The sequence below is a fragment of the Ostrea edulis genome, chromosome 6, assembly GCF_947568905.1.
Source record: "Ostrea edulis chromosome 6, xbOstEdul1.1, whole genome shotgun sequence".
NCBI lineage: Eukaryota > Metazoa > Mollusca > Bivalvia > Ostreida > Ostreidae > Ostrea > Ostrea edulis.
In genome coordinates, this window is record NC_079169.1 from 78,700,564 (window position 1) to 78,716,578 (window position 16,015).

A 16,015-nucleotide genomic window follows, 5' to 3' on the forward strand; every position below is an offset into this window, starting at 1 on the left:
TACATCCATATTGCAAGGTCATCGGCATATATCGAGATATTGAGAGAGAGAGAAAGAGGCGTCCATGGGAAGTCGGTGAAAAATATTACTTTTTTTCTTCTTCTAAATTTGCATTGATGATTTCATTTGTAAATTTAATTTAGTGAGGTTTTTTCTTCTGTCACAGGGACCTGTCTTCCGCATTGTGGAAAATAAAAAAATATATAAATCCTCTTTAAAATCACCTTTTAATTACCAAAGCGTGTCGGAATCTTTATCAGAAAGAAAGACTTCAAAGGTGATTTTAAAGATTTTAAAGAGGATTTATATATATATATTTTCAAAAGTTTCCACAATCCGGAAGACAAGTCCCTGTGAGCTATTTCAAAATTCCACGACACGTGAAAATGCATCCACCTACTTTACTTCGTAATTTCTGTCACAAGATAACAGTTTATTTACCTTTGGGAATTTCCTGTATCATGGCCTCTTGAAATCATTTTATGTAAATAGCCATCCCTCGTGATTTGATCACCTGATGTTACTTATAAGTTGGAGTGTGTGAATATTTGATAAATACCTGCAACACAGCCCTCATTTCCTTCTTCGCTGTGAAGTGAAACTATCATGGCTACTATAATGAGCCCAGTAAGTATATATATTTTAATTTTCCATTAATGATGCTATGGTGTGGAAATAATTCACTTAATAATGATAATTTCATTATCGGTTTATACGTTCTCGGTCCGTATATTGAATTCTGTTATATTTGTCGGTAGTGTCTAGATAACGTTACGACAGTGAACTATATGCATGTTTATTGTACTCACAAGAAGAGAGTTGTTTAAAGTGTTCAATGTGCATACGTAGCATATTGTCAGAAAACAGTTAATGAAAGTTGAGTATGGAATTCAAAAGGGCGAAGGGTGGAAGTTTTAATACTAATATATGAATACATTCTTAATTTTAAAAAAATAAATGACATGTACATGTGTATTTTGGAGATTCTTGTGACAAACGGATAAGAATATTATGGATCAACTCTTTATAAACTACTATTGATTTTTTTCTTCATTGCCGAAAAATAGGTTTGATTTGAAAGATTCCTTCACAATGCTGTGGGCTTCTTTCCTGTCTCATTATCAAATTGAGTTGCAGTTATACATGTCTTGTTTTGTTAGGGCATTCCCTACGTGGGAGGAATCCCCGGGGGTATGAGAGACGGACGCCAAATCGTCATCAACGGAATGGTGCCCCACCACGAGCACAGGTACATACATTTATTGGTATGAAAAAGCAGGAAATTACATAAACGCATTTCCTTAGTTTTGCATTTCACGGTCTGCATTGACTTAATTGATTAACGCTATAGAAAATTTCCTTATCAATAACCAATAGATCGCCTTTATGTCTTTGGGTTTCCCGTTTAGGAAACTTCCGTTCAATACATGCTTCTTTGATAACTCAGTTGACGCAGTTTTTTTTCTTGGAACAGTTTTTCGATCAACCTCCAAGCCGGACCAAACATTAACCCTCGGTCCAACACAGCTCTACATTTCAACCCTCGCCTGAACGACAACTGTGTGGTCCGTAATAGCTACCAGCACCACAGCTGGGGAGGGGAAGAGCGAGGAGGGTACATGCCGTTCCAGAGGGGAATGCCTTTCGAAATAACTGTACTCTGCCAACACCACCATTATAAGGTGTGGTGTATATTATGATCATCTCGTGTATTTCCGAAGGCTGCATGATTATGGGTTAATGCAGCTGATTTTAAAGCATGCAGCTGATATGCAATCTGTTGTTTATAGATTCCTTCGTCAGAGCAAATTTTAAAATATTTTTGTTGCCACAGGCACTTGGGGCATGAATCATGACACACACACACCCTTTGCACGCACACACACACACACACACAATAACACCTCATTTTTCCTGATCTGAGATAGACTTATATTTTTCTATTTATGTTTTGTAAATCTGTTATTTTTCGTCTGTGTCACGTATTAGTAAAAATCATGTTATCAGCTATCATAAGATGAGTCTCATAATCCCCGATAACTACGTGACACAGACGAAAAATATCAAGTTTTGGATGATGTGTAATGCATATTTACAAACATGAATAGAAAAATATAAGTCTATCCCAGATCAGAAAAAATGAGGTGTTATGGTGTGTGCAAGGGGGGGGGGGGGGGGTGTCATGATTCATGCCCCAAGTGCCTCTGTTCGTTGCATGAATTCCGTTGTTTGAAGGGATAAGTTTATGTTCTTCAGGTATCAGTGAATGGCAGACATTTCTGCGATTTTCGCCATAGAATCGAGAAACATCACGTGAACACGTTGACGATTGAGGGCGGAGTACAGATCAGCAGTATTCGATTCGATGGAGCTCAAGGTCACGGACAGGGCGTAGGGGGCTTTCTTGGTCGAGTTGTTGGAGAGATGACGAAGGTTTGGGGCATTAGCTGACCCTCTAAAACTAATAACTCATTAACACAAATGAAGAAGCTCTTAAAGCTGATATATTTTTGCTAGAGTGTAAATTCATAATTTAAACCAACTTTTATTCTAGATTACCAATAGTTATCATTGAAGGCAAGGAAAAGGTAGCACAATACATAAAAGTTTCTTATTTACATAACGTGACACGTGACCAATTGTCTCCTATGTTGTGTGATCTGGGACACTGTTCAAAGTAAAATGGGGAGGAGATAAGTATTGAGGGTCTGTGAAAGATTTAGTGGACAATGAAACTTGCATCAGTATGTGGCAGGGAATAAAAGTTGGTTTGTATTTTTTTTTTTTTTTTTTTTTTTTGGATAGACATGATCTAGGACAGCTGAGTCTCAAACCGTATTTTCATATTACGAAGATACCAGTCAGTTTGTTCTCAGTGCATGTATAAGTACCCCTACCCGTACGTGTCCTGACAGATACGAAGTCTGTCCTAGTTCAACAATTCATTGTAAATAAATGTATCATACTAATATATCGTAATCACATGTCTTAAATAGTGACACACTGATAACCGATTTCTAATCACGTGCTACAATTTCCTTAGACACTTGTTAAGGTGACGCAAAGTTAGAAATAGACACACATAAAAATATTTTACCATACTTTGTTTTATGTTTTAAAAAAGTAGTCGGTCAATTTTATTTACACAAGAAGTCATGGATAATAATTGTTTTTTAAGGCTGCCATGCCCACACCATCTCCACCAGCTGGGGCCTACCCTCCGGCCGGGGGGTACCCAGGAGGGGGAGCCCAACCCATGTATAATCCCGTGAGTAAAATTGGCTACTAGTTTTAATGGGTTTTTTTCCACATTGAAAATTGCACTATCAACTCATGATATATATAAATTTAGCCGATGCCATTTACCACGCCCATTTCTGGAGGAATTTTTCCAGGGAAAATGATTTTCATCAGTGGAGTCCCAAATCCGAATGCAGAAAGGTAAGATAGCAGGAATCCACATCATACTCTATAACCATTTTGTCCTGTAAAATTACGAATTCTGTAACGATTCCTAACATGAATATAAAGCCATTACATTAAATTGAATATTAATTTTCTCGAAGACTGATTTGGTCGCACACAAAATTGATTTATACCTTATCAGGAAAGGGGTGGCTTCAAAGGCATATGGTATTTTGTACTACTGTTAGATAATGAAGTATGGAATAAATGGGACTCGGAGTTCATAGGGAGGCTAAACGCAAACGTCTCGTGCTAGTTGATGAATCAGCTAAATTGCATGTACATTGTAAAGATGTTTTATGATACCGTTGTGTTGCCGGTGTAGCATGCATTTGAAATTTTGACTCGCTCTTGAAACACGATCTAAGATTATCTTACAACTTTGAAATTCGATTCCAACGTCGCGGACTTCGACAGGTGGTGTTGATAGAAAAGAAAACTCACAACTTTAGACCAATTCCACGCCTTGAAAATGAACATCGTTGAATTTCGACCCAAAGTTATCGTAGCTCAGTTAATAAAATATCGGGTTAGTACCTGCAGAACCCAAGAGTCATTTCTTCATATCTAGGGCTCACGGCGGGTGTGACCGGTCAACAGGGGATGCTTACTCCTCCTAGGCACCTGATCCCACCTCTGGTGTGCCCAGGGGTCCGTGTTTGCCCAACCATCTATTTTGTATTGCTTGTAGGAGTTATGAGATTGATCACTGTTCGTTATCTCCACCTTGCATCTATTGAAATAATTTTTTTTGAAAATCATGTTAAATACCCTAAAATGCTTATTTTTGCCTTTTTGACATATCTACTTGTTATATATCATCATATCTTTCATAATTAAATCTTTTCAAGATGTAGTAAGTCACCTTAAAGCTGGCGTTCGCTTCGCAACCGGTTGGCCCGCGTTCCATTCCTTCGCCAAGCACCAGGCATTAGAAGTGAAAGTCACGGATCTTTCGTATGAGCTTGAAAATAGAGGTCAGGTGTTACCGTAACCGTTGGCACGAGAAAAAAACACCTCGCCGTACAGCCCTGACCGCTACGATTGGGCATCTACAGCTGGTCAGCCTCTACATGAATGGAAAAAAAATCTCGAATGAGCCAGAAAACAATCTACAAATGAAAAGATACATTGACTTTGTAAGAGAAATAGCTTCATCTTCGATAAACAATTTGTAACAATACCAAAACTAGATCAAAATATATATTTCGATCATTTTCAGATTATAGGAGTTACATCATTTTTTCGTTTCACTAATGCCGAGCTGACCTCCTCGATTTCTTTCTTTCACCATTCTTAAATTTATTTTTTTGCTACGACGAAATTTTATTCCATCTTCATGATAAAATTCATTACATTATCTACGAAGTTTTCCTTTTTAAAAATTTTTGACTTAGAAACAACCCCTTTGAGTACATGTACTTCTAAATGTTCTGTATTCGGAAGCGTCCATTTCCGATAAAACTCCATCAACCGAAGTACTTCCGACATATTTCAATCAATGGGTTCTGCAAACGACCTCATTTACCACGTGCTTAGACGTTCAGGAGGGAGTATTAGCAATACTTGAAAGGACGACATTTCACAATATCTATCAGACGGATGCGTTTGTGGTATTCCTTTACTATACTATGACTTCAATCAGAACCCCCCCCCCCCCCTGAAAACCCACTAAATCTCCATTCAGGCTTCACAGGATTTGATCACATAACCATGACCGCCCCACTTCATTCCCATTGAAGTTTTTAAAATGGTTATTCATTTCTTGAATGATGACGGCATCTTCAGAGAAGAGAGATAATTAAACTTAAGATTAAATTAACAAATAAGTTGAATTAGAATATCTCATGTAGGTCTTGTAAGAATATTGACAAAGATGCACATCTCCGATTTCTTCTTGAGAGATTTGGTTGGGTATCATGATATACCAGCTATTCCACGTATTCATCCTGAAGGGGTCAAGTTCACCGAAAATCATGTTATTGTCTGCAGTTTAAAGACTTGTCGGAAAGAAGCTTAAAATAAACCTTAATCTAACATGTGTAATGTGTAAAAAGTCAGTTATACAGAGGTGGAACTCTTCAGTCTTCACCAGGTGTTCAAGGGCACGAATGAAGAACTGCTCTGTCATTTTCCCTTCTCTTCACTTTCAAGTGACTCTCTCTCTCTCTCTCTCTCTCTCTCTCCTGACCAACATTCAGACAAAGCAGTGTCCAGTGACACATATATATAGTATTTTAACTAAAATAATGTAATAATTGGGGGCCATTTTTCTGCTGAGTCATTTGTTCACACCAAAGACCCTCGGAGTCAAACTTTTACAGGTTGACACATACATGCACTTCTCGGTCATTATTCTATGGGGGGGGGGGGGGGGGGGGGGGGGGGGGGGGGGGGGGGGGGGGAGGTCTTTTATTTCGCTACACCGAAAAACAAAATCGGTATCGCCAATCACTTTCCATTTCCGGAGACTCCGGCAACATCATTATTATCGGGATAGTGGAAAGCACTCAGTATTTTCTCATGTTTGGTCTTATTTTAGGTTCACGTTGAACCTAATGTGTGGTCCCTACGACGGAAGTGACATTGCGCTTCATTGTGATGTCCGTCTGCGAGTTGGAGGTGATTTTAATGTCGTCCTGAGAAATTCCTGCCAGGGTGGTGGCTGGGGAGCAGAAGAGAGACACAGCCCATACTTTCCTTTCATGCCAAATGCCAATTTTGACATGATTATCATGGCAGAACATGACAAATTCAAGGTAAAATATTTTGAACACAGACTTCTTAAACTATACAATTTTTGACCTTGTGTTATTAGTACTGGGACGTACATGTCTTTTCCGCCTTGTAGATTGCCGTGAACAATCAACACTTGCTCGAGTTTAGACATCGACTGCAGCCACTAAACAGAATCGACACTCTACAGATTAAGGGCGACCTCCGACTGACTCAAGTCCGATTCCAATAAATTTATATGTCATTATCATCATACATTCATACAAGAAACAAAATGCAGAGCAAATAATTGGTTAAAGTATTGTACATTTGTATTTTTGTTGAAACAAATGATTATTTAATCTCTCTCTTTCACTCATATCAACATATGATATGGTACTTTCCTGCTATTTCAATACGATTATACAAATATCACTGGATAACCCAGGCAATAAAAACACTAAGTGTATTTTATATCTATTTTTATTTATTACAATTGCAATGGACCTCAGAATAGGGGATTTTCTAGTTCTCCCCTGTCCATGTTTATTCTGTATTTTAGTCACTATTGCGAATTTGTTTTCAGCCATAGTCATTTCCGGTTTCCGGTTTATCGTCGTTAAAGCAATCTCTCATACAGAGTTGTCGATCCTTAACAGTGCTCACGTCGTTAAAGTGGAACGCCTATCAAACAAATACACAAGTACCGATTTGAGGATCTTTTTTTTTTTTTTTTCTTTTTTTTTTTTTTTGCATCAGAGGGATGTTTCTTGTTCCTTTTACCGTAAAAGTACCCTACAAATATGGCAAGCCGTTTGACTATTCGAAAAAGAAACTTTCAGAGATGTCTCTTTAAGAGAGATTTTCATCCATACATGTGTAGCAACCACCACCCATTTTTTAAAAATTACCCAAAACAATAAAAATCAGGTGTAATTACCAATTTTGAGTATGCTGATTTGAAATCTGGTTCCTTTTACTCCACTTTCTTATAGAAAATGAGGTATAGTGTCTTAAACACCCCTACCGTCAGGTTTCCAAAAACGGAAAACATTTCATTTCCCATCAAAAAGTGACCCAAATTTATTTCTTGAAACATCATTACCCAAAACAATAAAAATCAGATGTAATTACCAATTTTGAGTATGCTGAATCCAAATCTGAATTCGTTTTACTCCACTTTCTTACAGAAAATGAGGTATAGTGTCTTAAACACCCCTACCGCCAGGTTGTCAAAAACGGAAAATGTTCCATTTCACATTAAAAAGTGACCCAAAGTTATTTCTTGAAATAAGGCATACAGCATTGAAAGGAAAACAATTGATACTAAATTGTTCCATGAACATTCTTAGTTGTTTTGGAAAAAATATATCTCACCTCTGGACTTCACAGATACAGGAAAGGAAGAGGTATACGGAGCGGATCAAAGATCTTAAATTTAATCAGATTGGGCCATAACCTAATGAAATGATGAACAGGAGCAAAAGTAAAACTAATAGGAAAACTGATTTATTAAACATCAGTAAATATTTTCCGAGAACTTCTGGTAGAGCTGTTGGGAGAGAGAGAGAGAGAGAGAGAGAGAGAGAGAGAGAGAGAGAGAGAGAGAGAGAGAGAGAGAGAGCTGAGTTGCATCATTATAAGAATTTACCGAAACACTGGACTCTCTGGCCAGTCTGGGGGCTGAGTGGTATCAGAATCTGTCTGAGAATGAATGGTTGAAATGTTTATTATTTAATTATTCTTATTTTTTCAGAATTCAGAAATTTAAAAACTGCATGATCAGATTTTTTTGTAACACCAATAATGTTCCTTTATTGCAATGGCTCTTCAAGTACAAACCATGATATTAAAAAAATGAAATTAAATGATAGATAAATAAATAAAATATTTGTCTGTAAATTACTTTATTTATCTGGATTTAGTAAGTCACTAAGTGTAACTAGTGGCACTGCAACTTGCAAGTGAAAATTGTATCCATCTGTAGCTATGACCCTTTTAAATTTGCCTTGCCTAGTAATTAATATTGTTGAAAAATTGGCAAATAGCAGTTTTAGCCCCCGAGTCCATACTCCACTTTTCTCTAAACACTAAAAATCCAGCAGTCGCTACTACATTTCGAATTTCCTCTAGACTATATCAAATTAAATACCGCACTACTATCAGTCACAGATTGACACTGCTAGGGGTATAAAGAGCTGGTCTGTGGGTGTGATGAAAAAGATTCTGATGAAAATAAAGATTCATTCATCATTCAGAAATGCATGTGATGTATAAACATTGAATTATTGTATACTTCCGGTACGTTGTGTGTACGTTAATAATGAGAGTTATCTTTCCTTGGATATTGAAATCAATTAAGTACTATATCAATCTACCTAGGTTGTCGTTCCTTGCGCTCACTTACACCTCTATTAACGTCTCAAAATATGCAATGTTATTCCACATGTAAATCCACTTTTTTACGGCTAATAAAACGAAGAACTATTTTATAAAATATCGGGAAAATGTACGACAAGCAACTATTTGTAGATTTTTTCCCATTACTATATATTCTTCAAGTACCTATGTATAGGCCTGGTGCAACAGAACTATCCAATATCCACGTTTCAACCCAAATCAATGCTTCTTGTGTCACAAAAAGACTTGACATCTGTTCAATATTTATTTATTTACGTATGTTTTTGTAACTGAAGTCAAAACCATACTTTATATGAGCATACGTGCCATTTTACAAAACTCTTGTAAAACCCCATGGACGTTGACAGAGGTGTAAGTGAGTGCAAGGAACGATATCTCTGGGTAGAGATTGGCTAATGTCATGTGTGCACATCGAAAACCATGTAAAATCATTTTGGGAGCGCTTCCGCTTTAGGGAGCAATGCGTGTGCTTTTAAGAATAATTTTTAAAAATCAAGACAGATATTTCTTTCAGTTGGAGAGATATCTCTTGAACTCGGAAAGAGATATCTTTTCTGTTTTAAGAGATATCTTTCATGCAAAATCTTGTAAAGCTATCTCTTAAAGGGATATCTCTTTAAATGAAAGAGAGGTCTCTCTAAGGGAAAGAGATATCTCAAACTAAGAGAGATATCTTTCAAATTTAAAGAGATATCTCTTACTTTAAAGAGATATCTCTTAACCCTAAGAGATATCTCCTAACCTTAAGAGATCTTTCAAAGTTGAGGGATATATCTTTAAAGTAAGAAATATCTCTTTAAATCAGAAAGATATCTCTCAAAGTTTAAGAGATATCTCTTTTTCGAATAAATAGTAAAACGGATTGCAATGCTCAAAGGCGATGTAAGCTTGCGATTGGTATGAATTCAAAAATGCTGATGTAGATTAATACAGAATGAAGGTGTTGCACGTCTCGTGTTAATTTCCATAAAAGTGTTGCATGATCATGAAATATCGGTAAAATTAAGTTATTCAAATATATGATAAAACCAATTCAAACTTATGTCTTAATTCAAACATTTCTGGAAATGAGTTTAAAAGACGTGTATTGACAAAAATTAGCCAAAATAATAATCAAGCAATAAATGATTTATACGATTTTTAGCGTTAAAATGAAGGGGTACATGTATCCCCGAATTTCAGAAAAACTGCCTTCGTGAAACAAAATGAATTAGCATGAGCATGTTCTTCGAGTTTTCCACCAAAAACTGTCGCTTTTAAATTTTGTTTCACGGGGACATTTTTTTGTAAATTTCAAAAAATCGAAATGACTTCACTGATATTATTTTCAACGTCATCTGTACGTTAAATTTCCTTAGTAATGTATGGTCTACTGCGTGGTTCAGTGGATAAGGTCACTGTATAGATGGTTTCTTTTTTTTAAACGACCAGGTTCGAACCCCTCACGAACATAATATATATTTTTTGGACACTGTTTAATGTGTGAATTATAGGACTCACACCAAACACACCGAATACAAAATGCAATACCTGTGTTTTAATTGTCAAGGTTGCGAACGAGAACTTGTATGTTTTTCTGAGTGAAAGTTGTTGACAAAGGCATCGTACCTTCTTCGAAGAACTGTTGTGAACTTTGCAAAGCTTTGAAAGAAAAACTTTAAGGCCAAACAAGGTAAATAATCGTTAAACAGTTTTTAAAGTGGATAAGATGATATGTATTCCAATAGCAAATTGCTATGGGCAATCAGTGTTTTCAGGTGCATGTACTTCGAATTATGTTGAACTGCGTATTAAATGCTTCCCATATTTGTTTTATGGTCGGAGTCATATACAGATGTTTGTAGAAAATAATACATACGAGTATAAGAACTTTTAGACTGTAGTAGTATAGAATATTATATATTTGATACAGGATTTCAAGAATTATGTTTAGACTACATGTACAATGTATTGACACATAAAATGTATTAGACTTGTCTTTAGTACTGGGGAATCATGGCAAATGTGCAATAAGAGTATAAATATGGATGAAGGTCATTGTACATCACGAGTGCTGGCACAGAGATCCGATTAGGGAAAGTTCCCGCTTTGGTGCAACACCCTCTTTTGATCTCAATCGCCGATCGGTATAGGAAGATGATAGAATGATTGAATTGTTAAAAATCATCACAATGAAAATCTGGTTAAAGAATCCAAATGACATGCAAGATATTGAAAATTATGGTGTCATGATTGATCTTTTATCAATATTGCCTCTAGAATCACAGACATTCACTGGGTCATTGGCAGATCCAAGGGGAAGGGGTTCGGGGGTTGGACCTCCCGGCCCTTCTCTTGGACATCTATGTACCTGTAGTATTTTAACATTATAATGCTATTTGTTGACAATCTCGACGTTTTTAATATAGATAATAAAAAGTTGTCTTCCTGTAAACAAACAATTCAATAGTTTCACGGTGGCGAATTACTTGACTTTGACATGATCAATGACTCGGAAAAATACCGACGAAAGTCTACACAAGGGAAAATTCAGACAAGTAACACTTTTATCAATAACGAATTGTATATCAGCATTTGAAGAATTTTCCCAGGAACAAAGCTATACTAAAATGGTATAAGCGGTTTTTTCTTCTGTGATGTGTTCCATCACTCTGGACGATGCATGAACGTCTAGTTGAATGTAAGTCTTTGATGTTCCCACTTGTCCACTGTTCAGATGGATTCTTCATCATTACGTTGTCTCCTGGCTTAAGAAGTTTCAGTGGCTCTTTTCTGGCATGTTTGTTGAAGTTTTCCTCCTGTTTTTCCTGACGAAATTTAAGCTTGACCAGGGTATCCTCATTTATGTTCGATTTCAACAAAGGCAGTGTTGTTGGTACAATAGATTTCAGTCTTTGCCCTAGAAACATCTGAGCAGGCGACAAGTCAATACCATCAATTTTGGTATTTCTGTACTCTAGCAGAGCTACATATGGATCATGAGATTTGGTGATAAGACGTTTCATCGTCTGGACCATGTGTTCTGTTTGTCCATTAGACTGAGCATAGTAAGGACTAATAGTTGAATGTGTGATCTGATATCCCTTTACGAATTCCCTAAATTCAAAACTGCTAAATTGTGGTCCATTATCGCTTATGGTAATGTCCAGAATTCCGTATTTGGCAATCATGCTCTAACATGAGTGATCACACACTTAGATGTCAATGATTTAAGTCTAGCCACCACAGGCCACTTTGACAAGTAATCAACAGTGAGTAAATAATTAGTTCCATCGAGTTAAAATAGACCCATACCAGTCTTGTAGGTAATTCGCTTAGAATCATCAGTTCTTTAAGATTCATGGCTTGGTACTTTGCACAAATCTCACAGGAACTTACAAGGTTTTCAATGTCTTTCCCCATACCATTTCAAAACAGAATGTCTCTTGCACGGTTTTTATTCTTGACAATTCCTTGATGTCCAGCGTGAAGTTTCTCCAGCAATTTGTTTTGCAGCGACTTCGGAACCATGCGCTTATGAGACTTATAGAGAATACCATCAATACAAGAGATGTCGTCTCTGAAATTCCAGTAGGTCCTAATTTCTGGAGATAGATCAGCTTTGTTGTCCTGCCATCCAACTAAGACCGTATCCATGAGGTGCTCTAACTCCATATCATGACTGGTTTCTTTCCTAATCCGGTCCTGCATTTCCTGTGAGGTAGGTAAGTATGATGTAAGATGAATTTCATTCACCTGAAGATCTGGAACGAGTACCTCCTTTGTCTCCTTGAGAAAAGAACGACTCAAATGATCAGCTAGAAACATTTTCTTTCCTGGTTTGTGCATGACTTGTATATCATACAATTAAAGTGCCAATACTAGTCTCTGTAGTCTTAGAGGTGTTGATAACACAGGCTTCTTAAAGATACTTTCAAGAGGTTTATGGTGTGATTCGACACACACACAGTGTCCATACACATAGTCGTGGAATTTAGTACATCCGTAAAGAATCGCAAGGGTTTCCTTCTCGATCTGAGAATAACGTTTTTGCGTCTCGGTCAAGGCACGAGATCCGTAGGCAACTGGCTTGTCATCCTGAATCAGAACAGCTCAAAGTAGCTTGGAACTAGCTAGCATCCACAGATAACAATACTGGTTTCTTCGGGTCGTGTACTGTAGAATTGGAGTACTAGTTGTCATATGTTTCAGTTCTGGACACTCTCCCCCTGTTCCCATCTCCAAGCTGTGTTTTTCTCCAGTAACTACCTGCTGACAGATAAGGCACAAACTTTCCTAGGTACTGTACATTTTCTGGACGATCCATTTCATGTACCGCATGGACTTTCTCTGGATCAGGCCTCAAACCAGAGACAGTAAATCTATGTCCAACATAGGTAACTTCGAACGTCTAATCTCACACTTGTCTGCACTGAGCTTCAAGTCGAATTGACGAGCACGTTCTTTTAATCGTCTGTCATGTTCTTCCACCGTGTTACCCCATATGATGATATCATCAATAATCGCTTTAGTTCCATCAAGATCCTGGACCGTCTCAGAAACAGCACGTTGGAAAACGTCCGGAGCAGACTTGATTCCAAACGGCAATCTGGTGAAACGATAACGTCCATATGGCGAGTTGAATGTACACAACTTCGAACTGTCTTCGTCTAGTTTGGTCTGCAAAAATCCAGATGTGGCATCCAATTCACTGAAAATTTGGCTCCAGGTATCACTGCTGCTACGTCCTGTACTGTTTTTAAAGGAAATGTTCACGCAATATACAACAGGTCAAGTCCCGGGATCAATACAGATCTTAATCTTTCCATTAGGCTTGGTAACAGTTACCATGGAATAGACCCACTAAGTAGCTCCATGCTGCTTAACAATCACTCCTTTTGCGCTCCATTTGATCCAACTCATCCTTGACCCTTGTCCTATAAGGCTAATGGGATCTTGCGTGGAGGATGTATAACCAGCTGCACATCTTTGTCTACCTTGATGGTGTAAGTGCCTGGTAAGCATACGAGTCTGGTAAATAAATCCTGATACTCCTGTAAGGTGTTATCTGGTAGAGCAGAAGTGTTTCTCCTTGTGAATGCTATACACTCTCTGTATAAGTCCTAGTTTGGTACATGTACCAGCTCCCAGTACAGCGTTCACTGGTTTGTCAACAATGTTAGAATTCACACTTGGCAGCGTACTATTTTTCAATGAACAAGGTAACTAACAGTTCCAGCACAAGGAATGTAGTGTCCTGAGAATGACTTCAATGGTGGAAGAGGTAGGTATGAGTTCTGCATTCCTGTCTGTTTTCTGTAGTAGAGTGTAAGAATCGCATTACATTTGGCTCCTATATCGAGTTGAAACTGAATACTAATGTTATTCACTTGAATGGTTTCAAACCAGTCTTTGTCTCTCTCATACCCCACATTCATAGTACCAATAAAGGAATTCCTCCTCAGACGTGCCTACTGCATGTATAGTTTTCACTTTGTTAGTTTTCTTTAAGCTTGTACCAGTTCGTTTGTTGTTTGATCAATACTTTGCAGTAAAGTTATTTAGTTTTCATATTTTCTACATGTTTCACTATAAGCAGATCATTCTTTGTAATCATGAGTCTTACCACAGTGTTCTACAGTCTTTCACTTTCTGCTTTGTACTTTTACTTCCATTTAGGCACGAGATATATGTTTCCTGTTTGTACCCTGTTCGTTTTCACTGAGATATCATGAACAGATTTGTCCTCCATGGACTGTACTTGTTACTTAGACAGTTCAGACGTTCTAGCGAAGTTAATAGCTTTCTCCAGTGTCAAATCTGACCCCTCACGTATACATTTTTCACGTACTTTATGGTCTTTGGTTCCAAACACAAGAGCTGCACGTATCATATCGTCTGGATCCTTATATCCACATTCTTTAACAAGAAGTCTGAGGTCTGTAAGGAATTTTCAAAAGTCTCACCTTTTTTCTGTGTCCTGCTAAGAAAATAAAATTATTGTATGCAAGGTGAAGATAACGAAAAGTGATCAATCTCATAACTCCTACAAGCAATACAAAATAGATAGTTGGGCAAACACGGACCCCTGGACACACCAGAGGTGGGATCAGGTGCCTAGGAGGAGTAAGCATCCCCTGTTGACCGGTCACACCCGCCGTGAGCCCCATATCCTGATCAGGTAAACGGAGTTATCCGCAGTCAAATCAGTGTGCCAAGAACGGCTTAACAATCGGTATGAAACGCATATATACATTTTTGCACGTGCAATATCACTTCAAATATGGGGTATTTCCATTTTTTTAAAAAAGTTGACCAGGCCTATAGTGCGAAACTGTCCCCTGCTACCTTACAGTAATCCTGGAAAACAGTAGTCCACACTCGATGCATTTTCCTGGTAAAACATGTCATTTGTACATGTGTATAGATATATATCTTCATGCCTAAGTAAATGTGAAAAATATAAATTCTATGTTATTTGCTTATTCTATTCAATGAGTGAATGTCTAATAAACGATTATCTTCACATTTTCGTCTGAATTATATAAACATTTCAGAATGATGCACAGGACATACATTGATTTATGTTTATTATAATTTTGAGCAATGTAGATGTTTTAAAATGTGAAATCATTCGTTTCTCATTCCCTATATATTACTAGTGGAGATGTGCATCTGTCGGGGTAAGCTATAAAATCATTCAGGTGACTTCACACAAGTTTTCATTCTAGATACGAATGAGAATGTAATAGGCGTCGTGTTGTCCCAGTTGCAAGGAGACTAAAAACGATTCGTTGCGTATACCAGCTGCTCACTTACTAAATCCGAAATAATCTATTGCATAACAGAGACATAACCTTTGGCATTATGGAAAGCAGTTTGTCATTGGAACAAGACATATCACTGTCATTAAAGTGGCTCTTAAATTCTAATATCGAGAATGTCAGCTAGCCAGATGACTAGAGATGACATGACTATTGAACATTTATCAGGGACGCCATGATCAGACGTCCATTTAGAAAGTGCACGTTTGATACAGAATGACAAAAAACATCATCAAATATTCAATATACTAAAAAAAAAAAAACCGATACCATTGCTGATTGATCCGACAGTACTGGAAATGAGAAGTCGGTTAATTGCAGTCAAAAGACATTTGCCTACTCTGAAAGTAGATAGAAGGTAATGGGAAATCAAAACCAGACGATCTCAGTTCTGGAGGGATTGTTATAGAATGTCTTTGTCCACAAAGAGATATTCTTTTCGTGGAAGACGATTTTGTTTCGGAAATGGAAGGAAGCTAGAACCTTACCTACAAGTAGTCCCATTAAGCGAGCGAAGGACTTCTCTTGTACATACCCATGATCTCAAGACAACAAGGGATTAAGATTTCGGAAAAAAAGTCGAAGTAAATTAAGACAGTAAGTTTGTTGGT

At 37.4% G+C, this 16,015-nt stretch overlaps 2 protein-coding genes across 2 annotated transcripts; one reads left to right on the forward strand and one right to left on the reverse strand.

Annotated features, from left to right (window-relative positions):
* Window positions 1-175: 175 nt before the first annotated feature.
* Window positions 176-6,649, forward strand: LOC125645912 (galectin-4). The gene is made up of 8 exons (XM_048871913.2): window positions 176-627; window positions 1,161-1,249; window positions 1,475-1,682; window positions 2,257-2,433; window positions 3,179-3,268; window positions 3,353-3,441; window positions 6,008-6,224; window positions 6,317-6,649. Exons 1-8 carry the CDS (start codon window positions 607-609, stop codon window positions 6,431-6,433), a joined length of 1,008 nt encoding a protein of 335 aa, XP_048727870.1. The 5' UTR covers window positions 176-606; the 3' UTR covers window positions 6,434-6,649.
* Window positions 6,650-11,168: 4,519 nt separating this feature from the next.
* Window positions 11,169-11,771, reverse strand: LOC125647363 (uncharacterized). The gene has a single exon (XM_048874045.2). The coding sequence runs from the start codon at window positions 11,769-11,771 to the stop codon at window positions 11,169-11,171; it is 603 nt and encodes a 200-aa protein (XP_048730002.2).
* Window positions 11,772-16,015: the final 4,244 nt, after the last annotated feature.

What these genes read in the sequence shown, in the direction of transcription:
- LOC125645912 (XM_048871913.2), top strand. Translation starts at nt 607, where the DNA reads ATGGCTACTATAATGAGCCCA. An exon ending in TTGTTGGAGAGATGACGAAG is followed by an intron (nt 2,434 to 3,178) that starts GTTTGGGGCATT and finishes TTGTTTTTTAAG; the next exon opens with GCTGCCATGCCCACACCATC. An exon ending in CAGAACATGACAAATTCAAG is followed by an intron (nt 6,225 to 6,316) that starts GTAAAATATTTT and finishes TCCGCCTTGTAG; the next exon opens with ATTGCCGTGAACAATCAACA.
- LOC125647363 (XM_048874045.2), bottom strand. Translation starts at nt 11,771, where the DNA reads ATGATTGCCAAATACGGAATTCTGGACATTACCATAAGCGATAATGGA.